We start from the raw sequence: 26,924 nt of genomic DNA, 5'->3' as shown, positions 1-26,924 counted from the left end.
GGAAAATTGTAGTTTAAAGTATGAATATTTTTGCAGCTAAGTTTAACAAATTGAACTGTGCAATAAAGAGGTGTAATTTTATTTTTTTTTATACTTCGTGTTTTCAGTTGCACATGTTTTATCAAGATTTGAGGAGAATACAGATTTAAAAAAGAACGCATGTCTATTATTTACATTTAAAATTTAAAATATACCTGCAACATTAGTAAAAAAAAAAAAAAGACTCGAAAGGACTTGAAATTCCAAGTTTCAGACTTGGGACTTGACTTGACTATTGCCTGTCTTGACTCGAGACTTGACTTGACTTGAGTGTCTTTGCTTGAGACTTGACTTGGGACTTGAGGTATAAAGACTTGGACTTACTTGAGACTTGCAAAACACTGACTTGGTCCCACCTCTGCTTCTTACCTATATTGATTGTGTATTTGCCAGTATATAAAGATAATGGTCCTTTCATAAAAGATTTAATTGAGCGAGATAAGCATGAGGGACATAAGGCTGACATTTCTATGGTGTGGCATCCAAAATAAAATTAACTGAAAATGTAGGTGAGTTATTGGAGAACGGTCTGCTATCTCATGAATCAATACAAGCGAGACAGCACATTGGCTATATGCTATAAAATATACTGCACATTTGGAGACTCTTCAAAACCTTCCACATTATGTTTTTAAGTACACCAAGACTACCATTTCATGCTAACTAAACCCAGTAATGAGCACCTTCTCCACCATCTACCATGATACCAGGTTTTAGGACTGACTGTACCATCTGCTCATGCCAACAGAGGCCAACCGTGCGATCTGACTTTGAAGAAAGGTTGGATTTCTTCTTTGGAACACAATGGCAGCAAAAACCAACAAAGCTCCACCTGCCAGACTCCAACTGGAAAAGCCAGAGGATTTGAGCTCCGGAACGGGCCGCGTTTGTAGGGGTGTGGTCAAGCGCTCCCATTGGGTGAGGATGGCCTGGCGAGCTCCCTCCCACCTACCCGGCCCGCTCAGCCGAAACTGGTAGGGGGTGAAGGGACCAAACAGGACCCTAAACCCTATAGCAGGGTCCGTCAGGAGCAGCCGTAGGATGTTGGGGCGAACACCCACTTCCTTAGCAAGTGAATCGATGTAAGGTATGTAGTCTCTCTCGAGTGCAGCCTTCTTTGGACAATGGTACCTGTACAGGACGAAGAGAGCCGAACAGTCAAGAGAGAATACAAATGTGTGTTAATGATCAAGGTAGAACCAAACGTTACGTGGTATCCTGACCCAAATGGTCTACAGACAAAAATAATATTGATTCTGAATGTTAGAAAACCTTACTTCTTCATATTTGCCTTCTTCTCCTTCTCAGTAATCTTATGCATTGTTGCCAAAGGAGGAAGATGGTTCAGTCCTAAAAGAAAAGTGTGTTGAGGTTTTTTTCATTTAAAAGCTTGGGGTGACCATCGGACTAACATCTCTTTACTATAATACATTCAGAAATATTCATTCACACTTATAACCCATCATGTGTCCTATGTGAGAGGTTTCCAGTCCTAGGTTTTGAATTCACTGATAAGTAATGACCATCATCAGAGGTGAAAGGTAGGTAGTACTGTTCTACAAGAACTTCCACTTCTGACCAGTTCCAGGGTAGCATTTGGATTTAAGCTCTCTTACACTTCTAGTCAACTCACCAGCTCATGAGCTGGTCAAAGTGTATAATAGCAGGAGTATTCCTGGACTGAGTGGAAAACACTATATGCCTACTAGTGTTTAGAAAAGTGAGGCCCCAACATGATCTGGTTTGTGAACTACCTGCAAACACTCTAGTGGCCCATCGTGCCTGCATCTCCATCACAGGCATTAGGGATCCTGTGACGTTGACCAGCCCCAGGATGGCCAGCGTGGGGCGCTCAAGAGACAGAGGGAATACTCTTCTGTAGAGGAGTATCTCCCCCTCAGGACCACTGGCCAACGATGGTGGCAGGAACGGGAAGGTGGCCCTGTATCCTGTGCAAAATACCACTGCATCGATCCCTTCTTCCATCACCCCATTATCAAACACCACGGCTGAGCCTCGAAACTCGCGTATGTTGGGCTTCATCTGCAGCGCCCCCTGGAGGATGCGCAATGGCAGGTCATCGTTAATCACAGGTCGTTGGTCGAGCAACCTGCAATGGAAAAACCTCTGGCTAGTGCTTTTTATTTTGGTGAAAATGTTATGGCTTTATTAATATACTGATCTGGAATGTACTGTAGAGCTAGAACATATAGCTACTATGTTTGATCTGGTAGAATTAAATCACAATTGCACTAGAGGGCTTCAGGAAAGCAGTTTCTCCATTTGTGGTGGTATTTATTCAGTCCTGAATGGCACCTGTGGCTGGGCTGTAGTCCATACAGCCTGTGGTCATGTTTCTGGTTGTAGGCACTCTCCACCATCCAGTTGAGCAGGGATCGGGGGAGCAGGTAGAGAAGCAGGTTATTCAAACGTCTAACCATCATTATGTCCAGGGGCAGGCCACTGCCAGCCATGCGGCCCACTACCCAGGCTCCTTCACGCGTGCTCAGGAAGGTCTAAGATGTAAAGGCAAGCAGGAAAGAGGTTATTGTACAATTAGACTAACTTTAATGCACGAGTATCACTGCATCTGTAGGTATTAAACAGAATACATGTACACTTCTGAAAAGGGGGTAAAAGTTAGCAATGAGTAGATATGTTTAGCTCCAAAGAAGCTAAACTGCAAATTAGTTGACTGGAATTCTTGACTAGTTGTAAACTAACAATATTTAAGATCTTAAACCCATTATGTTTGCATTATGTCTAGGGAGATTGTGTTTATGGATCGTACCCTCTGTGCCACTCTACTGATCTCCACAGCAATGTCTCCTCCAGAGTTTCCCATTCCAACAACCACCACACTTTTCCCACGGAACGCCTCTGCGTCCTTATATTCCCAACTGTGGGAGCATTCTCCTGAGAATGTGTCTATGCCTGGAGCAGCAAAAGAGGAATTATATCAAAACACATAGGACTTGAGAGGGGATGGTCTATGTGCTTTATGTAACTTTATTGTACCTGGAAATGCTGAGAGAGGCGTGACAGGGTGTGTGAAGTGTCCAGAACATAGAAGCACCCCGTCAAACACATGTGCTTCTCTGCATCCATCTCTGCTCTCAGTTACCACCTCCCACTGACCTGAGAGAGAGAAGTCAGGTCTGGGTCTCACACTGTGCACTGTAGTCTAAAACACACAGACACACACAGTCATATGTCTATAGACACTGGTACATATTGGTCAAGATCTGAACGCTACAGATACATAAACCAAACGAAACAACACCAAACCCTGTAAGCAATACATTGCTGCTGCACACACACATGACCGTTTTGAGAAGAGAAAGGCGAGAACCTGGAAGCGAATGTGTTTAAGCAGCTCAAAGTGCTCCACGTACAGCCTCAAGTACTGCAGCATCTGGGAGTGGTGCATGAAGTTGGGGTAGTGCGCTGGCATGGGGAAGTCGCTGTAGCACATCATCTCTTTTGAGGTGTTCAGGTAGAGGGAGCGGTACATACTGGCACGCCCAGACTCTGGTGTTTCCTGACCACACGGAAACACAACTACATAGTCAAGGACAAACAGCCAGGACTAACAGGTAAAAACGTGGAGATTTTTTACTGAGTTGCTCGGTCTTGTGAAATCAGCTCTTATTAAGAATAAATGTACCATAATATAATACGGTTGAAACCAACAAAATTGCTGTGAATTCTCAATTTTGCCCTAATATAACAATATAAACACAATTTTTTTATTTACCTATGTTATAAAATATTGGTACACCCAATTATGGCATATATGTGTCTGCTGTTATGTAAATTAAGCAGATTTTTCTTGGAGTTCAGATGTTGCATATATGAAGATGAAAGGTTGTGATTTACATAATGCCCATAGGGGTTCTTCCTGGACATTCATCATCATTCTGACCATCTATAGACGTCTATCACAACTAACTGCTCCAGAAAAGTATCCCACCTTAAACCTCCAGAGTCCTCCGATGTCATCAGTGCTCTCAAAACACACTGGCTCCAGACCCTCGTCCAAGCAGCACTTAATGCTGGTGAGTCCAGCACAGCCTGCTCCGATCACGGCCACGCGGCGAGCCATCCTGGGCGTCTGAGAAGAATATATTCAATGAAATCAAGAATGCTGTCGTCAAGAATTCCAGGAAGATAAGGCAGGATTTCCATGGGGTAGAGCCCAGTGCATGGGCTGTTTTCTGACACTGCTCCAAGATGCCTTAAAACAGGGGCCAACACTGGCTACCAGTACACGACAGGATAAATTTGAAGGTACTATTAATGATCTATATATCACTCAGTGGTGTAAGAGCAGTGTATCTATATGACTGTAGCAGACTACTCGGAGGTGGTGGACACAAGTGTTGAACAAAGGGATTTATTAGGGACAAATCCATGAGAAGAGTCATTAAAAAAATCCAGGTTCCTAACAGGCAGGCAGTCCATGACAAACAAAAGCAGAAATGAGATACATGACAAAACTAAACCAAAGATAAAGTAAACCACAAACAAGACACAAACCAGGAACACAGAAATAATTGAAAAGCCCAAGATTTGATGACAGTGACTACATACAAAGACAAACCACAGGGAAGACCAAACACAGGGTTTTAAATACATTACTTAACAAGGAACTAAACAGGAAACAGGTGAATGCAATGAAAAGGGGCGGAGTTACAAAGGTCAAGGCATGAACAACAGAAAGCACATGGAATACTAAACAAACAAATAGACGAGGAGCTAAACAACATGACAACAAGACTGACAGGTGGGGGTGGAGCTAAACGTGACAATGATATGCTGCAGAGCTGGGCAGAAATCTTAGGTCACTAGGAACAAATCAGTTAGTCCTGCCTAAGACAAAAACTAAGTATGGAGAGACAGCACTTAGTTATTATGTTGTTTCTAAATGGAACTAGCAGCCAGATTATATTATAAGAGCTCCAATACTAGATGTTTTTTAATCAATCTTTTTGGGCCAGGTTAGATATTTTACTTATTCTTATTGTTTCATTATTTTTATCTTCTTCAATTCTTTATTAATTTATTTTAATCGTATATTAATTTCTATCAGTTTATTATTTTAGTGTTTTAAACCCTTATATATTTGATATATTTACATTCTTTATTTAAGTAATTTTAATTTCTATTTTTTTCCTTTAAAATCTTATTTTTAATTTCTATATATTATTATTTTTGGCATTGACCTTCCCAATATGACAAATCTGGGGTCGTAATAAGATTCTTTTTTCCCTTGTGTGAAACTCTTTGAATTGCTGGTGCATATGAAGGTGCTATAGATGCACTTGCCTTGCCTTGACTTACTACATAACAAAATAAAGCCCTCCCTCACCCCCCCAAAATCAGCTGCAGTCTCTCCAGTTAAACCAGAATGGTAACTCAGCCTATAGAAAACTATGCCCTGTACATAGTTCAGTACACAAACCACACCACTAGCAGTTATCCCCCATGTCAAGAACACATAATAAAAAAAACCATCCATTTCGCTTACACAATTGAAAAGAACGAAGAAATTCTACTTTTAACAGAAATCAGATTAATTCCCTACTAACATGAAACAAACTCCAAGCCTAAGTGTGAGGACATGGTTTGGATCAGCATATTCACTGGGTTAATGATTCTCTCTAAGCTCGTACTCACTCTACTATTAGTGGGTTCACCAGACACTGAACGGGGATTCACAGCATGTACAGTCATGCTGCAGACGTTCTTATCTACATCAACAGGAGAACTGTCTCAAACACCATGTCGACAGGCATGCGAGGCCTGCAACCAAACGTTAGGAGGTAAAGTGGGAAACCTGTAGTCTCATGTACTGTGCAGTTTTAAGCAATGGATAGGGAGTAGTGCTTGATTTACTAACCCCTGCTAACTGTAGTAATTCTGTGATAAGAGAACTCTCAAAGTTCACACCCCTGTCAGAATGTATGCAATTCGGAAACCAGAAAAGCAAAAGAAATTGTTCCACAATAGCTAGGCCACATTCTTTGCAGATTGGTTTGAACGAGTCAACATTTTCCACTGACCAAAGGTCAATGCATACTAACTCTAGCGTTTGTGGATATTGAGACAAGTTGTACTCTGGCCTCAGGTTCAGGTCCTTCCTAAAAGGCACCTCTTACAACAGGAAACATTCTCCTCAATATTCCCCTCAATGGACGCCCAATAGCCTCTCTGTCGTCCAAGCTACAGAGTGCTGTTGTGTCATTGATGCTTCGTCGTGTATTCCTCTTTCGCTTTCTCAGAGCTGGAACTTTTCTTTTCCCCAGAGACTGGATGTTTCAACAGACGATATAACACTCCCAGACACACAGCAAGTTTTCCCCACTGTCTCAGAGTGAGTACTGACTCTCAGGGCTTGTGAATTCGTGAAATGCCTTTCTACTGAGGGCATCAGTAACAATATTCCTGACTACGGGTATATACACTACATGTCAAAGGCGAAAGGAGCCAATTTTACTACCTACCTCTACAGGTGCCCACGAAGCCAATGACTGATCTTCATGAATGACCCACATCATGGCCAGAAACTCTGTGTGCCAGATATTTTGACTGTGCAATATTTACAGATTTGCTGTCAAAAGCTATTGGTCTTGCTGCATGAGACCCATCCTGAAGCTGAGAAAATGAGCCATGGAGAGAGTAGGTGTGTTTCCACGTGGTGAGATTGAGTACAGAGTGTAGAGGGTGTAGTGATTTGATCTAGTGATTTATTGATATGATTTATTGGGGTGCCACCCTGATTAACAGGGAAATTAATACATTTGTTATTAATTTGTTAAAAATTATTAATTCCGTCTCAACTCACGGAAGTTGCCAGTTTGATAATGTGAGTGAATGAATGAATGAACACAAGCTAGATTTGTAGTGGGCCATGTAGCATCTAACAAGAAAGAGAAAAGTTAAGCAAAATAAGAGCAGTGTGTTGAAAGCAAAGGAAAGATTTTAAGCCATCTGAGAGTGGTCGATCAGGCAGCATCAAATTAAACTATGAGCAAGAAAGGAAAGTTATATAAAATAAACATATTCTTGTTAATAAAAGGAGGCTATAACAAAGGCTTATGGCAAGAGGAGAAGCCATGGAGAAGTAGCCTAGAACTAATGATCAGATTTGTGAGTCTACCTTGCAAGTCAAGTCAAGTCAAGAGGTTTTATTGTCATTTCAACTACATACGGAGTACACAGTGAAACGAAATCACGTTCCTCCAGGACCATGGTGCAACATATGGGAGGAAAGAGTTAATTGATAGTATTTAGTGTATAAACAGTTGAGATACTGTTGATACCAACTGGGACCGTGAAATTCAAATGCCTTACGACGTCGATGAGCTGGATGACAGAACCAGGTTTCTTGGTCCACTGGGTTGGATTTTCAGAGCTGGCTCCATTAGAATTTAGGCCTTCCAGATCTTTAGGAGGCAAAGGTCTGTCCTGGCTGTGATGATGCTTCGTAAGAGTTTACCACTGGTCACACAATTTAAGTTTAGTCTCAGTTAACACCAAAAGGCTAATTTCTCTCATTTGATCGGTGAAAAACAAATTCCAACAAACGCAGACTAACTATACGCAATTAGGAAAACCATTAAAATGCCAAATAATATTAAACTAATGTGGTATTGCAGCCTGTTTAAGAACTGTATTTAAGGCTTGTAATTTAGTTTCATAGGCGTTTCAATCTTAATTCTTTCTCGCTGAAGTTCTGTGGATGGGGGTCCCTCCAGGCAGGCTGTTCCTGCATGTCTGCTCTCTGGACTTTACCTTTCGCACTCCTCCCATGAACTATGGGGTCGAACTTTTATCAGGTACATACAAAAGGGGGTGGCCTTTGTTTCCCTGATGGGGGATGAGAATTCCTGTAAGACATTTTACAATTCATATTAAACGTTCTACGAAGGTCCACCACAAATCTTTCCAAAGGAAGACAATAATATATTTACTGCCAATTTCTACCTCGTGGACTTAGAATGACATTTACCATTTCATGCATTCTAATCTGTAGGATTCATGACACCTAGAAGTCATAAATGAGACGGCAGAAAGAGTTAGGCCAGCGTGAAATTCCTTTTTCGTTTATGCTCTTTTTGTTGGGCATTATGGTGTCAGAGGGGTCCTGGTTGGGGGGGTGAGATGAATTTCAAGGGACCTGGGTCAAAGTTTCATCTGAGGAATTTATAGACATCAGTCTGTCTTTGCTACAGAAGCGACACGTGCATGACTGCTGCTTTAAACCTGCTTTCTTCACATTTGCTAAAGCACAATGCGAAATGTTCTTAGCAAAATATGGACTTAGCAACTAACCAGAAGAACACACCCCCCCACACACACACACACATCCTGTCTAGCTCCAATTGAACACCTGAAGAAAGAAAGACACAGGGACGTCTCTGAAGTGCCTGGGTGTGAGGGACACTGGTCAATACCATCAAAGATGGGACTGCAAGATATCACAGCATGAATGACAATGTCAATCCACGTGTAAGACCCGATCTAACTTTGGCACCCAGTGGATTAATTATCACTGTTGTAAAGAAAGTACAGACAAACAAAAGCCATTGACAAGTAGAATGGGACAAGGACTTGGGAAACTGAGAGCCATCTCAGACAAAGTGGGACAAGACTACTTAGACTGCCCAAATAAGGAGATAGAAAGGAACAAGCCAGAGTGACACTTGGGACCCAGAGAGGAAAGCATACAAGATGGCTTCACTTCCATTATAGATTCTCCTATACTACTACTGTTCCTTAAGACACTGTTTATAATAAAACTCTAGCGCTAGTATGACTGTAAACAATGTCATGCTACTGTTACAATAAAGTAAAGCAGACGTGGTCTTTATTTTGTCAGCGGCCATCTTACACACCTGCCATTGAGAATTTCAGTGCAACAATTCAGATTCAGTGTAACAAATCTGATGATACAAATCGCACAAAGTTGAGAGGAGGCTCCTAGCTCCTAGCTGTCCTGTCTCCAAATACGGCCCCACGACAGGAATTATGGGGCCTCAAAACAGCAGTCCTGCAGACATCATTTCCTCTGCCAAGCTATGTTCTACAGCCGCAAGGAGTTCTAACAGGAACTATGCTGATCTTGGGCCAGAACTGATTTTTGACCTCGTTTTTAAAAGCCGTAAGCAGGGAGTTGTTTAAACAAACACTGGCAGTAACTCCCATTGGTCATGAGGAGGTTACAAATTCCAAAATTAGTACTCTGAAGCTTACATTCTATGTAGTATTGTTACTCATAAATCAAATGAATACAGAAACAAAGAGTAATGTTGCAAAATGTTGTTGTCTGAATTGACTATGTATATCATCTTATATGAGCAGCAAGATTATGAAAAGTATTAAATTAGTAAGAAAATTAGATGACAGTCCTTACCTTTTAGATGATAGTCTGTAGTACAGCCAAAGCAATGGGTGAACTTTGCCCTTGTTACCGTGGGGAAACCTGGGTTTATAAAGATTATGGAGTAAGTAGGTAAAGTGTGATACATGTCATGAAGTGTTATCTTGTAGTATATACATGGCAAAAGACCAGCAAGAAACAACCAATTTCCTTTCACACACTGATCTGGGGTCAGAATTGATCACACAGTCCTTTTGTACTTACTTGCCCTGGATATAAAGGACTGCTGGTTTGAGAATCCAATACCAGCATGCTGGGGGAGGAGTTAGACTAGACTGAATGTGACCAAGCTTTTGCTGGATGAAGTCAAGACGTTACATGCCTGAATAAGAACTTCAAGGCTGTGGAATGAAGAACAAGCATTAGGTTCTTGAAGAGGAAGAAACAGTTGAAAACAAGCACACAATATGTCTCAGGCTTATTTCGCATGGCCTCTGTTTATCATGTTTTGGGGTGTTGGGAACCAGTTGTGCTATTTAAATCGTCATTGTGTTCACACGTTATAGTCCACCTGGCTTAACTACACTCACCGGCCACTTTATTAGGTACACCTGTCCAACTGCTTATTAACGCAAATGTCGAATCAGCCAATCACATGGCAGCAACTCAGCAAATGCATTTAGGCATGTAGACATGGCCAAGATGATCTGCTGCAGTTTAAACCACGCATCAGAATGGGGAAGAAAGGTGACAAAAGTGACTTTGATCATGGCATGGTTGTTGATGACAGACGGGCTGGTCTGAGTATTTCAGAAACTGCTGATCTACTGGGATTTTCACGCACAACCAAATCTAGGGTTTACAGAGAATGGTCCAAAAAAGAAAAATATCCAGTGAGTGGCAGTTCTGTGGGCACAAATGCCTTGTTGATGCCAGAGATCAGAGGAGAATGGTCAGACTGGTTTAAGCTGATAGAACGGCAACGGTAACTCAAATAACCAGTCGTTACAACCGAGGCATGCAGAAGAGCATCTCTGAACACACAACACATCGAATCTTGAGGCGGATGGGCTACAGCAGCTACAGCATCTGAGAACAGGAAACTGACGCTACAATTTACACAGGCTCACCAAATTGGACAAAAGAAGATTGGAAAAACGTTACCTGGTCTGAGGAGTCTCAATTTCTGCTACAACCTTTGGATGGCAGGGTCTGAATTTGCCGTCAACAATATGAAAGAATGGATTCATCCTGCCTTGAATCAATGGTTCAGGCTAGTGGTGGTGGTGCAATGGTGCGGAGGATATTTTCTTGGCATACATTGGGACAAATTTGCAGAAACTGTGTGATGCTGTCATGTCAATATGGACCAAACTCTAACCTACAGCACTAACTTACTGGCACTGAGTTTGTAAGAGTTTATGAAACATTTCAGTTAGTGGGGTGTTGACTGTGGAGTGTCTTTTTTACTTACTGGAGTGTCTTTTGGTTGAGAGTGGTCCATCACTGATAAATAACTGGCCAAACGCCACCTTGTGGCCAGAAGCTGACGAGTGATGAACCAGGAAAAGCGGTGCTGACTGAGCATGCCCACAGAGGCACAACACATTTGTAAGTGCACATTTGAACTAAACTGAATTCACACACTGAAATTAGCTCCCATAAGCTGTGTACTGCAAGAGAAGCTGTAGAAATGTGAACACACACGGGTCACCTGTAAACCAGGTCTCACAAAGTCTCTGCTGACTGTGGGCATTTACCTGTAATTATTGCATCCTTCCTTTTTTTTTTTTACCAAAGTTCTACAAAGTTCTCGTCATGCATGGAATCAGAACATAATGGATTCAAGAAGCATTGAGCTAGAAGGATTTTTGACTTGATCCCAATACCCATCTTAATGGTTTATGCTGATGGAATAGGCAGACTCTAGGCCTGAGGGGCAGGATTTCTTTCATGCCTTAAAACCCCCAAAGAGCAATTGTGTTTTCTTAGTGCCAGTTGCTGAAAGACAGAGGAGGCAAATGTGGCACGTGTGGATGCAGAATAAATGAATGTTCAGTGAAACCTCAAATAATGACCATAACTCCCATTATCTTCCAGTCTTAGAGCTCCTTTCTTATCTTCTGGGTGTGAACACATGCTTGTTCCTTTCTCATGCCTCCAGTATACATAGGGCTGTGATCAGTGGCAAGAGATCTCTGGTATTCGAATGTGATATGCTGCTAAACTCCTTGCTTCCCAAAAGGGCATTCCTCTCATTTCTAACCCCACTCGTTCTGCAGACTATTCCTGAGCTCAAAGATTTTGGCACAATTCAAATCAAGCTGATTGAAAAATACCTCTTCACTCAAACCTTTTGTGTGGGTGCCATTAACTTTAAGCTACTAGAACATGTCGACAAATATCACCAGTATATTTGTATCTAATCACATCAGATGATGTACCACAAGTTTTCCCCCTCTATAAATACCTGGTGATATGAGTAATAAGGGAATTAGTTAAATGAATTAGGTGAAATTGAAGTGAGTATTTCAGGTTGGGCCAGATATCACAAAGACAGATGAGTTCTTCCCCTATAGGTAAACCAGGTTAAGAACGAACCCATGGTGTTTTAATACATTTAAATTTTGAAACATGACATATTGAGCAATAGTGTGTGGATTAAATAAAAAGATGAAATGCCTGATTGATTTTGAAATGCCTGATTGATCAAAGAAATTCCAAGACAGAACAGGTCCGTCTCTGAAGAAACCCCTCCCTCTGTCTCAGGGACAACCTAAATTATCCCACTGAATTCTCAGTGTCTTTTTCACTCATCCCCATGCACCAGCGATTGGTGAACCAATGCTGCTGTTGTGCTGCGGCCAATGCTGCACCTCACAGTGACAGACTTCCTCTATTTGCACATTAGAATATGAACATAAATGTCACCCGTACTACACTGTGGTTGTCTGTGAGTCAGAGCTCTCTCACTCTTGTTTGTTGCTCTTGCTTTACTGCCTTACACTCCACTCACCTGTTCCCTCATTTGTTTATTTGATCCTGTGATTTTTTTTACCACTCAAATGGTATAAAATTGAGTCACTTGACCTTGTAATTCATCCATCCTGCTCTGACGTGAGTTGCCTTTGCATTTTCTATGGATATGTGCGATCTTTTGTATGTATTTACACTTGCAGTGTTCTTATTTGTTTGTTTAGTTCTAGGTTATGTAATGCATTTCCACAAATTCCTTTAGGGTTAACTGCTAATAGCACGCCATCTATAGCTTTCATTATTGCAGATATTGATTCCCTGTAAAATGGCTTACTACACTGAACATCTATTAGATTAAAAGGTCCCCAGTCCTTACATTAACCAAACATTAATTTGTTAGGTTGTCTTTCATTGAACTGGAGACATATGATATCATTATCTTATTGGCAGGTGGGAATTATATATGCTTGATATAGAATGAATGTCCATTGGTTGCAGGACAAAGAGCCTCATCTAAGAGCCCTGATTTTAACGCTGAGACACATGAGTGTACCCATGCAATCAGGGCTGGAGTCATCAGGAGACATGGGGGGACCTTATATGTGTGTAACCCTGAGTCGGGGTAACAGGAAGGACACGTGAGGCAGGGATGGACACAGAGCTCTTTTAGTACTTTACAAACAACAAACAGCAGGTGCTATCAGGAAGTGGTTTCCCGCTCTTTCGCTATTTACATTTTTCTATTCTCCTTTTGCTTTTCAGCGATGTCCCATTTCACAGCGGGGCTCTGCGTTCAGGCTCTGTGTCTCTGCATCTGTTAGCCTAATGAAAGAAAAGTCAGCATATGTTCATGGCACACAGGTGCGACTCATTCTAATCACCTGCTGATTCACCGGGGCCCTGTAGAAGCCACTCTGCCAAATACCCCCACTGGCCGGCTTATGCTGTGGGGCCATCGAGCCTGGAGCCAGGTTGCCGCCCTCCTGGGTAGCAGAGGAAATAAACCCAATCAATCAAATAGCTCATCATTATTTGTATGCCTTCAAATCTAGACACCCCATTGACTTTTGTATAGTTAACGCAGAACTAAACAATCCCAGTGGGCTTAAGAACCACCACCATGGGTCGGTTCCAGTCCCTGCTTGACTCCTCCATTACCCCCATGTCCATCATGGTCCTGAGCTCATCCTCAATCAACTTTTTCTTGTGTATAAGTAAACAATATGAGTGGCTGCAGTCCACCAGTCCCAGTGGATCACTATGTAGTGTCTTACGAGGAAGGGGACATACAGGTGCTTATGGAATAGCGGGGTGGTGTATGATGACTGATGTACACCCTCTTTGAACATCAGCTCAAATGCCTGAACAATAAAAACTGGCCTTTAAGTAATTTAAGTGTCTTACCCTGATGTCCATGCCCTGCCATAGGGTTGATATAAGCAGCATGGAAAAGCCGGTGGCTTTTAGGTGCCAGTAGCCTGGTGTTTATTTGTGTGGTCCGCATCACAGTATGTGTTCTGTTAATGTGTAATCAGTTGTCTTGGTGATTACAGTTCCTCCTTCTGGTCTGGCTGAGCATGAAATGGTGCTGGATGTAGTAATTACTCAAGGGCAAAGTCTCTCTCTCACACACACACTCACACACACCTGAGTACTTGCCTTGTCATCCCTGAGAGTTGCGGCCAATCAATACCCAAATTTAGAGGATTGGTAAGGCGAGGACTAACCATGGCACTGATACTATGCCATGGAAATCGATAGTAACAGTCATTAGCGGATATTCTTGAATATCCTTGTGAATACAGCTCACCTTCACCAGACAGAGAAAGAGAAGAGGTCAGGGGAGACATGGATAGAGTGGGAGAAACGTAACATTTCAAGAATGTCTCCATCTAGAAATATTTTGATTTTAGGTACAATTGAACAATCTTATGATGGGTCATCAGGCTCTTCAATACACTTTCCATTTGTTCTAGTTACTTCACCTTAATTTTATTTTAGAAAGCACATCAGTAACCATACTACATCATGTCACCACATCAGTGAATTAATTTGATTTATTGCTTAGTAATCAATTTCTGCTTGTAGGAAAGTGTGTAGGAATATATATAGCTAAACTCCCCCTACACTGTGATCTTATAAGTGTGACATAAATGTGGATAGTAATAAACATAAATAAACGGATAGTAAAATAATGTTACGCTGGAAGACAATTTATTACATTAGCCATTAAAAGGTAATGCAAGAAGCTAATAAGCTGTTTAGTTGGAAATTTCGTGTCTGTGAAAGTAGTTTCTGGAAAGAAAAACCATAGAGTTTACTACACGTATCTAGTAGTTAGAGAAAATCTTCTATTACAACAGGAGTCAGTATATATTCATCTATCCAAAATGATATCTAGTGATGGTGGTGAAAACCAATTATCAATTTCCCAAAACACAATCCTACAAAAAATGCTCAAAATCATGACACGGTTTTCTCCATATTTATTTTACAAAATACAACCACATCATGAGTTTGAATGACACAAGACACATAATTAAGTCACGTCTGCTACCGCACCACACAGAATTTAACATTATACAACAATCAGACTTTATACCACAATTACTATATTCACTTTGAATATCCATGAAGCCACGAAAGATGAAAATTTATTTAAAAACTTCCAGACCTCTGTGTCAAACTGGTTTCAGAAGGACTGATCTGGGATCAGTTAATCCGCACGCTGCAGTGGTGAAACACTGTCAATCTGAATCGGAATCAGCACTGCTGTGACATGAGAACACGGGCTGTGAATCTGAAATACTGGGCTGCCTGCACTATAGCTGTGAGTCAACTAAACACAACATCAACCAAAATAACCCACATAAGTTATTGCAATCTGAAGATAACGAATGGCACATGCCCTTCATCCTCTCAAGTCCAAAGGATAAACAAATGTTTACTGACAAAATTACTAATATGATAGTCAAAAAAGGGCAAAGCAATCAAAAATCATGACTACATGCAACACACTGCATCAACTTCCCTTCTAGGCATGGGGAAAGTGGGGTAAGGTTGACGCTTCAATACCACTGGACAGCACAGAGAGGGCACGATACCGCCCACCCCCAGCAGCTGTGACTTCAGTTCCTGCTTATGCAAGGTGTCAATGTTCAGACGTGGAGTGAGAGATGGAGGCAAAGAAAGATAAAAGACCTGGGTGGGGTTACTGAGGGCCACAGATGGAGCGATATCCATTTTATGAGAGGTATAAAGAGGATGTAATTAAAAGTCTCTCTCAGGTTTGATGCTTTTGGGGGTGAAGTGCTTCCAAACTCCTCCCCTCCCCCCCTATGCTGGGGAGGGTGGGCGTGGCCACCTGCCTGAGAGATACAGTAATGTGTGCAAGTGGCTCTCTGCCTCTCAAACTCACAGAGGTGAAGTGAAACTATTTCCATAGATATATAACCAGGGAGAGCTGCCAAGTTAAAGAAACAGATGCTGTAGCTTGTTAAAATCACATTTGCTGCTGCCACCGGTCTGGACAGCTTTAAACCCACCTTGTGGTGCAGGTGTCTGAGACACACTCCTGCTAACCCCAACGCTAAAGCTAATGCTGCACAACAGAGAGGAAATAAGGATTTCAATGATATTGGCACATACTGTAACTGAGAAATGCCTGGTGTGCAGTACTTTGACCATATTGTTGAAGTTAGAGCTGGTGAAATTAATGACTCAAACAAGATCAGTTAGGATGCAGGAAGCACACACAAACATGTATTCTTGACATTTCTCAGAAGGCTCATTTGCATATTGCACTTTATAACAAATTATATATTGAGCAGCCCTAATATAAAAAGACGTGTATGGGGATTATGTAATTCAGCCAAAGATTCATCATTATCACCGATTTTCAGGCTCACAAAGCTGTAATTCACAGAACAATGCACCTCCCAGTTACTGAATGCCTGAACAACCCAGGGCCAGTGAAGATGAAGGACAGTTACCAGTCATCACTCGCATGTCTGCAAAAGCAGGCTCACAATATTGTTGTATTCATTCATATAAGAAACTTGATTTTTTTGCCAATCAAACCTCGCTATTGCAAAATACCTCAAAATGCATGGAAATGCAAACAACATTATTGTCAACACTCCTCTTGAGTGTTATCTGGAATAAGTTGGGCTTGTCTGGAATAAGGATGTCTTCATTCAGTAAAACCCACTTTTCCACTGGCCCAGGAACAAAGCTGGGACATTTAAAATCTTTTTTTATAAAAAGATAGAGATAATAACAAAGCTGGATTTAACTGCAAACTCCATACAATGAAAACATTTATCCTGGAAAATGTAGCATTAGAAATGCCAATTAGTGATTTTGACAACAAATAAAAGGAGGAACAGACAAACTCATGAAAGACAAAGGCAAAAATAAACAGACCTAACCTAACTGCTTTGGTTAGACCGTCACAAACGGTCAGGGCAGCGCTCAAGATTCTCTGGAGAGAGAAAACAGTGTATTGAGACTCCACGTCTCACCACCCAGAATCTTTCACTAAAGAGATTAAACACAGATCACAAATATGCCTGTTCCCTTGACTCAGCATGCACGATGTCTCACACAGCCCATACACTCCCCTCCAGCACCAGAGTCAAACACACACACACACATTTACGTTTTCCACGTAATATTTTTGTTTTTTTACAGCAAGTAAAAATAGGACCAAATTATTTTTTATAACCCTAAACCTGATCATGAACAGTGATGTCACACATCATCCATAAATCATTACAACTGCCCTCCTCCACCCCCCCCCCCCCCCCCCCCCCATTACGACTGCCCTCCACCCCCCATCATTACAACTGCCTTCCTGCACCCCCCATCATTACAACTGGAGGGTCCTGCTTGCAGCTGTATGATTAATTTTTACAGTGTTATTTTAAACATTTAGCACACATACACATTTCAAAACTGGCCGATTCGCCGAGTAAAAATATAGTGACAACATGGAATTATTACTAATGTGCCGTCTGTGACAGTCCAGAGTTCAGCATTTCAAGAGGGCTGCCCAAGGATTCAGTACTTCACATTTCTGGACTGAACTCTTATCTTCATCTTAACTTACCCTACGCTATTCTACTTCAGTCATCCAACTTCACTCCAGCTGTCCCATCATGCTTTGCAGCACACCAGGCGACAACCACAGTGCCTCCACCAGGTTGTACTGGCAGTAGCCCATGAAGAATCCGAAGGCCACGTCGGTTACGTTGTGGCGCCCGAGAAGGACCCGGGAGAGACCCACGAAGGCGGCCCAGAGGAGCACCAGCACGCGGAGCGGAGCAGCCAGCACCAGGTGGGCTAGCAGGAAGCGGGCGCACATAGCAGCCCGCGTGGCGTGGCCTGATGGGAAGGAGTAGCGGTCCACGGAGAACGAGGCGAACATGTCCATGCGGTTGTGGGCGGGGCGCCGGCGACGCACCACAGCTTTAACCACACCCACCAGCAGCATGTCCAGTACCAAAGCTGAGAGAGAGAGAGAGAGATGAAATATTATATTTCATTGATGCATTTATTCGAAATCCTGTAAATGCTTGAAAAAATGCCATGGCCTTTAATATCGCTGATGCAGTCAAAAAGATGATCCAGGCACAATTAGCGAACTTGACCTGAGCATGCATGGGAGGGACGAGGGAGGAGTTGTTCTAAATGTGACAATTTTTATTGTTATTATTAATTTTTTGTGGACAATTGATCTGAAGATATGGAGCCAATATGGCTTTCAAGTTGGTACTGTGAACCCCAGAGTCCTGAGAATGGCGTTCTGGAGGAAGGCACCCATTGCTATGGGCTCCTTTCTCAGCTTTAGCATTACTGGATGGTTGGACAGCCCTGGTGTGCTACTCATAACAGTGGCACGATTTATACATGCCTTATCATGTTGAAAACATGGCCTAATACTGTACACAGTGGCCAGGGAAGATCATGTCACTCATTATGCAGTTATCTAAAGCCAAAGAAAGATGGAGAGCAATCTAGCTTCTTCTGTGTAGCTGATCATTTTCATAATAAGCATCAGCATTTGTCTGATTGCCTCTATCTGTCCCCACTCCTGTCTCTCCCCCACACACAGATCTGGCACCATGCCTCATGTCCAGTCATGCTGTCAGGGCAGAACTTTCTTCCTCCGGAGGAGACATTTCTGTCCCTCGGCACACAAGAAGATGCAGACAGAAAAGAGCTGAGTGAGTCATACAGAGACACACAGAAATAGAACGTCGGTCCCACTCGCTCCCTCCCCAAAGTGTGTGTGTGTGTGTGTGTGTGTGTGTGTGTGTGTGTGTGCAAGGACTGAACTGCATTTAGCACCATGTACATGTATCATGGAGAAACCACAACCATGCATCATTATTAACAAGACCATGAAGACATTTTAAACATTTAGGTTACTAACAGAAATGGCCATTTCCTGTGGTGATAAACCCAGAATGAGATGTGCATAAAGAGCACACAAACTACAGACAAAGGGGAATCACTTTGTAATGCATGTCCTAGTCCTTTTACGAATGTCACATTTAATAGAACCCTGGGGAGAAGACAGTGTTTCATAAGTTACAACAAGAACAGCCAACTACAGCCATCAGTACATGCGGGTAATTAGAACATGAGGAGGAAACAGAGCTTAAAACATCCTCCCTGTTACGGGAAAACACCCAGCTGGACGGAGTGTGGACGATGTGTTAGGGGGAACACCAGGGAAAAGCACAGGCCTCTGGGTGTAAAGTCAGGTCCGGGAACAGCCCGGCAGTTTGCATTTGAGTCACGTACTCATCTGACTCTTTATTTCCAGAGGCGTCACTCACCAGTGATCCAGTGCTGTAAAAGCCCTGTGGTAGCGCATCACCTTCATTCAGTGGATAAATGGATCTTATGGCCTTGCTAGAGAATGAATATGTGCTTCGCTCGAGAGGACAAACGCTCTGGCTGAGGAGAGCTCGTCAAGGAAACTGCTGACATTAGTGCATGTAATGTTAAACCAATGTCAAAGAGCTGTAGGGAGCGTGACAAATGACATCACCACCACAATCAGGGAAGTGGTCAGCGGGCGACCATGACTTTCTTCTCACGGCCTCCGCGAAAACTGCAGAGAGGCACCATCAATATTGGGTTAACTAACGTGTCAACCAAGAGCTAACTGAGCCTTTACATAGAACTAAAACACATTTCACATGCACACAATCATGAAATCAAGGTGTACAATACGAATGGAGCCCGTATCTCACCTACACTGTTGACAGCAACGGACTCGAGAAGAGGCGGTACCAGGTAGAGGAAAAGAAAGGGGTGAAAAATGACTCAGTGTTTACATACGGGAAGCATGATGCTGAGAAAAGAACCTAAAAGGGGGAAGAGATGGATGAGGAGATGGAACTGAACCAGGAGCCGATTCATGTATGGACGCTGTCGTTTCATCATGATGGTGGAGTTCTTTGTGACTGTATTACAAAAGTGAGGCTTATGTGACAGAAATGATACATAAAGAAATAACAGAACTACATTACCCATGAGGAGGTTCAGCATGACTTCCTGGCCTGCGGCGCTGTCGCTTTTGTACAAACAGTACACCGTACCAATCAGCCACGGTATTCCGTGGCCCGAGATCTCCACTAGTTTCATAAGGGGCCGCACGTTTCCCCATGACGAGTCCTCACACGCACACACACCGAGGCGCTTGGAGAGCCACAGGTCTACAGCGAGCAGAGAACTCAGCGCGATGCCGATCATGGACGGGTTCAGCCGCATACAGTCTTCCTCCGGTAACTGCTGACCACCCGTTGATGATGTAGAGGCGTTAGACGAACCGGAACCGCGACGCCGGGTCGGGCTCTCAGACGCGCGGAGCCTCGCGGACGTGGGGTCCGAGCCTTGTCTCTGCAGCAGGTGAGCAGGTGTTCGGCTCAGGGACATGAACTCGTAGCGGCCGTTTCCACCGGCAGCGGCTGTAGCGGTGGCCGGTACACTACCGCTGCGTCCGCCCGTGTTTCTCGCTTTGGGAGAAGGCATTACTCTTATCCCGATTCTACAACGGACAGCGCGATAATGTCTCACTTCTGTCACTATTGTTTTGAAACGTTTATTCGGCGTCAGCCAAGTTTCAGTCCATTATTTTATAAGCCAGACCCGCACTCACGTCTAGTCGCTCTACCGCCGTCAGCCATCTTTGATAATGCGCTGCGCAATGATCTTTGGGAAATAGTGTTAGCGACCGAGCTGTCAGACCACGTGACCTGAAATAACACTGCCACAATTCACAACGACAATAACGTGCATGTCAAGTAACAAAGGATAACGATAACAACAACAACAACAACAACAACAACAACAAGAACAGCAACAATAAAAGTAATAATAATTGCACAAATGAATTCAACCATTTCTTCACACTAACATGTTCAAAAGAAATGTACGTTTCTGGTCATATCCATTTACAGATTGGTTTACATGATCTTCAAATTTACCAGTAAAATAATTAATGGAGAGCTCAAATCTCTGGAATTTCTAATAATTTTAAATAAAAAAAACTTGATTAAAATATTAAACAAACTAAAACAACAAAACACATATATCCTCCCAATACATTATAGGCTACAGTGTCCTGTACAGTAATAGTTTTACTTCTCAAACTGGTGAGCGATCATTGTTGGCTGACACTACTCAAAGACACAGGATGTAACAAGAATTGAGAAAAATGTATAACAAATTACAAATGTTTCATTGTAACATAAATGACAAATAAAGTGCCGCTTATTTGCCTTTCTATTCATTTTTGATACTGAATAAATTAATCTTGTGCTGTGGCCACAGATCCTTTATTATTTGATAATACGGCCATCAAGCTAGTCTGATAGTTGGTTTATAATTATTATGATTATATGATTGAATAATTATGAAAATGAACCTTTCAGAAACAAAACTCTCAAGAAAAAATCAAACAAACCAGTTTTATCTGACATTTTTAGACACACACATGTCAGCAAAAGTGATTATTTTCCTTTTGACATCATCTATTTACAAATATGTAGCACCTATTTTTTAATTATACATACAACACAGCATACTTTATATTATAGATGTGCAGTGTGGTTTTGGATATGGTCTACAGCAAAGCCATTTTTTCATAAATCCAGTCCCCAATCTAATCGAGTTCATCAGCAAAATTATGAAAAATAATAAAATGTGCAGTGTCTGGGATCCATAGACCTTGGATCATGGCCCACTATGAACCCACAGACAGTCTAAACAATGCAATCAATGTAGAAAGTAATGAAATACTATCTTTGGCAACCATGGCAAACCCCAGGCAATCCCATTATGGTCCGGATCCTACGGAGTTTCCATGCTCCCTGAATCTAGTAGTCAGGTGTGACGCCAAAGTGTCCAACCAGGTAAATTAATAATTTAATCAACCACAAGGGTTTGTAAAACCCAGGACTGGATTCGAGTAGGCATACCTCCACTAAATCAAAGGCACCTTAGGCATTAAACGTGTTGGCTTTCGATTTTCTCTTAGTCAGGAATACGCATTTTACAGTATACAAGCACAGCATGCGATTTTGTTCATATTGCCGGTGTTTCTCTTTCTGTCCACCGTGTTTCCGCCTACATAAAACCGTGCACGCTTGCACCTTTGCGTTATAAGTGCTAGTGGCCGTTTGTTGCACAGTGCGCTCGCTGCCTGCCTCGTTCACACGGTTCCGGAGTCCAGCAGCGCGGAGACATGCCGGGCGTCCTACTAGGGGACGTCTTCCCCAACTTTGAAGCGGATACGACAATCGGCAAGATAAAATTTCACGAGTTCTTGGGTAACTCGTAAGTAGCTGTTTGGTTTTATAAAATAAAAGCATGCGTATTGCCAAAAGGCCTTGTCCTTAGCTAGCAAGATCTTTTGGCTAATTAGGTTAGCTAGCTGCTAGCCAGGTTAATTATTTGTTCCCTTTCTTAACCTTGTAGTTAGGTAGTCGATAATGGTTTAATCCCCGTTAGGTAGCTACGTGGTTATTATAGATGCATTGGTTTGTGCACAGTTGCGTAGGTCTCCGTGTGATTTGAACAGATATTTTATGTAGTAAAGTACACGTGATGCGAGTCGCCTCGATGCACCTTCGTACAGTAACTAGGTAGTAAACCTGAGTGGTTAACCTGTATTTCCCCCAGTGCAATAACCAGGGCGGTTAGCCTACTGTCAAACTTATGTTGCCACCTCGTGGAATCAGCACGCTTTCGTTTATTTGTGAAAGTCATCAGTTGTTTGAGAGTTATTTATTTAACTACGCAACACCTGAAGGCATTATCTTAAATCTGATATATCCGATCGTGGTTAGAAACGTGAAAAGTTTTGTACTATATGCGCTTTCTCAACAGTAGTGACCGGGGCGCTGCAGAATGATCATTAGCTCGCGCACATGCACGCGGTGGGTGCGCCGCACGCTCTGCTTGCTCAAACACTGGTCCAGTGAAGCAAGCCCAAAGCCCTGCACGTAGCGCGTCTCTCCCAGAGGTTACATAACAGCCAGTTGTTAAGTTGTTAAAGCGCAGTTCTAATGTTGTACACACTTAAGTAAAAAAAAAACATTGTCAACAGAAGATATTTATAATGCAGTACAATGGTTATAAATTACCTTGGCTGGAATCACAAATGCTATTGTTCGTTCATGAATGCTGGACTTTCATTTTTGATTCACTGCCATATTGATATTTTGAACATGTTCATAGTTAAAAGTCCAAACTACTTTTATAATGCTCTAGAGTTTAGTCTGGAGAGAGGAAATTAACAAGAGAAACAGTGCAAAATTCCTGCTATTTTTGGCAGATCATGGGATGAGTTCAGGAGTTATCTGTTGGGTGTCCATGTGACCCCATGTCTTCAAATTTGTTTCTCAGATCATGAGTCTGGGTTGTTTGTCAGAGATGGAGCAGCTACAAATGGGTGGTTGATTTGCTGTAAATGCTGGCTTTGTAGAAGCTGTTGTTTCCAGGCTTGTTGATGGCCTAATTCTCCCAGCTAGAGTCCCAACGGGGCCGGGGTCAGTTAAGGACAGTCTGAGAGTGTTCTGGACTTTTGTTTGGGGCGGGGGCTCGTGCTCTTGTTGTTTTTGCTCTGGGACAGAGAGGAGCCTTTTAGATGTTGACTGAGTTAGTTAAAATATGCTCCACCAGCTGCCACGATCTTTCAGCTGCAAGAGCTTTGGGAGTGTTGTTTTCCCAAAAGGAAAGCTGACATGATGGAAACAATCAATGTCTGTTTTAACACGCAACAGCAACGGTCGTGTTGCTGAGGTGTCTTGGGGTCGTCTTCTCTATTTCATCGTGTGTTTCTTCACTAGTAACTTTCTGACAACCAAGTTCCCCAGACTCCTGTGTGTTGGATGAATGGATTTTATTTTATTTTTTTATTCTTGCCTGATTTGGTATTGTGTTTCATTGTCATTCCACTGGGCTCAGAATTACTGGCCCCAGACCCAGATTCTCCAGATGCAGCCATTGTGCAACTTGTGTTTGCTGAAACGATGGCCACCTGTTGCTTTAGCATGAGAACAGGTCTGCAGGAATTTCCTGTGCGGTAGTGTGTGTGTGTGTGTGTGTGTGTGTGTGTGTGTGTGTGTGTGTGTGTGTGTGTGTGTGTTAACCGCTGGAGCTGACTCTCACACTCCTCCTCCTGCTTCTCTTCTGCAGATGGGGTATCCTGTTTTCACACCCCCGTGACTTCACCCCGGTGTGCACGACTGAGCTGGCGTGCGCTGCCAAGATCAGCGATGAGTTTAAGAGGCGTGACGTGAAGATGATCGCCCTGTCCCTGGACAGTGTGGAGGACCACTGCAGCTGGAGTAAGGTGTGAGGGGTTGAAGGCTGGGAGATGTGCCCCCTGTTCACTAATCCCAGCTCTTCCATTTCTCTTGCGTTTTATTCATTTAGCTAAGCAGCTCCTTTTCACACTTTCTTTCTTCATGACCTCTAACCCTTGCAAAACTCCACCTTCATTCTTGGGTTTGTTGCATAAGAAGTCTGTCTAGCTGATTATGTCCACCATTAATGAATCATGCAGCCTAAGGCCTGGTTCCCAGAGGAAAGAAAGGAGCACTCCACAATTGGTTAAAAAAAGGGGGGGGGGGGTACGGTGACACTGACTTTATTGGGTGAAATGTCAGGTTGCTAAAGTTGCTTATTGGATGAACTGGAGTCAAAACATTTTTTAAAAACCTCTGAACTATGTTGGTCATAAAGATGGTGAAATAAATGATTTCTATATTCTCTGTGGTATTTCATGGAGCTCAAGTTCAGGGTCATGACTCTCTCCTTGAGTTAATACATGAACGAGTATGTGCTTGAGTACACACACACACACACACACACACACACACACACAAGCACACTTGGCTGAACTTTGTGTGACTGGTTAAACTCATTCTCATAGTGGAGTATTTGTGTGTCTCAGCAGCAGAATAAGCCTGTTACTGGTGTTCGGGAACTCGAGTACAAGCACCTCGCGTTTAAAAACAAGGCACACATCTGCTCCATTTTAAACTCCTGTATATTAGAATATTTAGGATTTATGTGCTACACACTTGTCTGTCTGGTCCTTGTCCATCTAACCCTCATGGTGTACATGTCCTCTATCCAATAATTGTTGGTTATGTTTAAAGTTTTGAGTAGTCCTGCAAATGGGTTGGAGGTGCAGGCAGGTCAAAGGTCTGTAATTAAACTCCCCTATAAAGGCCACCATTAATGCCAGTGATGCTGTTCCTAATGTTCACCTTTTGACCTTACTCAGTTGTGCGTGTGTGTGTAGGACGTGATGGCGCTCCACCCAGAGCAGGCGGGCTCTCCTCTGCCTTTTCCCATCATCGCGGACGATAAGCGCGAACTCTCCGTCCTGCTGGGAATGCTGGACCCTGATGAGAAGGACAAAGATGGCATGCCCCTCACCGCCCGCTGTGTAGGTCGCCTTGGCAACCGTTGTCCACATGGAACCCTCCTTCGCCTTTTAGTCAAAACTGACCTCAACGCTTGCAGTGCGCACAGATTAAGAAAGTAGACGGTACTGACATTAGTTATGGATGCCTTACCGTCTGTCCCCACAAGATCAGAGATGTAGCTGTTGTCATTTGCGAACATAACTAACAGCGCTTACAAAAGACTCTGGAGGACACGCTTGAATGTGTGATGTGAATTCTATATGTGTATATTGAGATGTGATTATAAAAAAATGCATATTTCTACAAATGTTTAAATATTTGTGTGTGTTTTGTGCTCTTGCAAATGGTTGCTTTTGTATCTTGTCGTCTGCAGGTGTTTGTCGTTGGTCCTGATAAGCGACTGAAGCTGTCCATCCTCTACCCTGCCACTACGGGGCGCAATTTCACCGAGATCCTTCGTGCCATTGACTCCCTGCAGCTGACTGCAAAGAACAAGGTGGCCACGCCCGTGGACTGGAAGGTATGGTGTGGATGGGGAGGAGACCAGTGTTTATTCACTGTCATTATTTCTTTGAAATTGGCTTTGATGGTTCTTTCCGTTCCCCCCCCAAGCCTGGTAATGAAGTCATGGTCATCCCATCTCTCTCTGACGAAGAGGCAACGAAGTTGTTCCCTGCTGGTTTCACCACCAAGGAAGTGCCTTCTGGGAAAAAATATTTGCGCTACACCCCACAACCGTAACCTACCAATGGTCATTGCAGAAGCCACCCACAAGAATAACTTCCTGTCTCCTGTATCGCTCATTGGCTGCTAATGTGACCTAATTCAGTCGCTGTAGCCACTAATGCAGAGGAATATATAGTTTGCCTCTAATCAAAAACGTACCGTGAGTGACATGGCTTAAGTACGACATCAGAGTGAGTGGTGCATTTGGTCACAGTGTGGATAATACCACGCGCTAATGTACAGTGCCTTATTCAATAAAGATTTCCTTCAAAGTTCATTTTGTGACATGCAGAATGCTTATGCTAACTGGTAACTAGTTTTAATTCAGCTGAAACCACTGTGTGTGTGCGCGTGATGGAGGTGTAGGTGGATGTATACAAGGAGGTTTGAGGAAAGTGAGAATTGAGCACTAAGAAAAAAGCTGACGCCGTTAAATATCAACACGTGATGCGTACGAGATTGAGGTCTGCTGAAAAGGGAGATCAGATCTTCTGAAAACATCTGATTGTATGAGAGTGGAGACCTGATGTGAGGGTGGTGGAACTGGACTGCTCTGTGTGTATAGTGCCAGTATGAGGTTTGATTCTGTGGCTTCGGAGTTCCAACCTTTTCACACTAACGCTCATGTTCTCATAAAACAACTGGATTTGACCATCAATGAGGTTTATTTGTCCAGAAAGCAAAACATTTTATGATTTGTTCCTAGAAAGACCTGTTTGTAATAAGTATCTTTTGTTGTGCTCAAACTGAATGAGAATGGACTAATCTAAAATCTTTACTATTAAATCTGTTAGTTACTAATGGCCAGTAGGTGGCAGCCTGTGCCCAGCGAATGCAGCAAA

At 42.7% G+C, this 26,924-nt stretch overlaps 3 protein-coding genes across 3 annotated transcripts; 1 reads left to right on the top strand and 2 right to left on the bottom strand.

Moving 5' to 3' along the window:
• Positions 1-403: 403 nt before the first annotated feature.
• LOC143523081 (flavin-containing monooxygenase 5-like) lies at positions 404-9,961 on the bottom strand. Its single transcript, XM_077017235.1, has 10 exons — positions 9,689-9,961; positions 9,458-9,526; positions 4,013-4,153; positions 3,392-3,580; positions 3,058-3,223; positions 2,831-2,973; positions 2,356-2,555; positions 1,794-2,149; positions 1,317-1,389; positions 404-1,170 (listed from the first exon to the last, which is right to left on the bottom strand). The coding sequence occupies exons 3-10, from the start codon at positions 4,142-4,144 to the stop codon at positions 753-755; spliced, it is 1,677 nt and encodes a 558-aa protein (XP_076873350.1). The 5' UTR covers positions 4,145-4,153; positions 9,458-9,526; positions 9,689-9,961; the 3' UTR covers positions 404-752.
• A 7,271-nt stretch (positions 9,962-17,232) lies between these two features.
• Positions 17,233-20,623, bottom strand: plpp6 (phospholipid phosphatase 6). Its single transcript, XM_077017227.1, has 2 exons — positions 19,945-20,623; positions 17,233-17,908 (listed from the first exon to the last, which is right to left on the bottom strand). The coding sequence occupies exons 1-2, from the start codon at positions 20,444-20,446 to the stop codon at positions 17,541-17,543; spliced, it is 870 nt and encodes a 289-aa protein (XP_076873342.1). The 5' UTR covers positions 20,447-20,623; the 3' UTR covers positions 17,233-17,540.
• Positions 20,624-22,014: 1,391 nt separating this feature from the next.
• Positions 22,015-26,359, top strand: prdx6 (peroxiredoxin 6). The gene is made up of 5 exons (XM_077017226.1): positions 22,015-22,252; positions 24,116-24,272; positions 25,230-25,376; positions 25,730-25,876; positions 25,969-26,359. Exons 1-5 carry the CDS (start codon positions 22,161-22,163, stop codon positions 26,095-26,097), a joined length of 672 nt encoding a protein of 223 aa, XP_076873341.1. The 5' UTR covers positions 22,015-22,160; the 3' UTR covers positions 26,098-26,359.
• The last annotated feature ends 565 nt before the right edge of the window (positions 26,360-26,924 follow it).

This window comes from Brachyhypopomus gauderio, chromosome 9 (genome assembly GCF_052324685.1).
Source record: "Brachyhypopomus gauderio isolate BG-103 chromosome 9, BGAUD_0.2, whole genome shotgun sequence".
Classification (NCBI taxonomy): domain Eukaryota; kingdom Metazoa; phylum Chordata; class Actinopteri; order Gymnotiformes; family Hypopomidae; genus Brachyhypopomus; species Brachyhypopomus gauderio.
The sequence above is the reverse complement of the archived record's forward strand: the minus strand, read 5'-3'. Positions and strand labels throughout refer to the sequence as shown.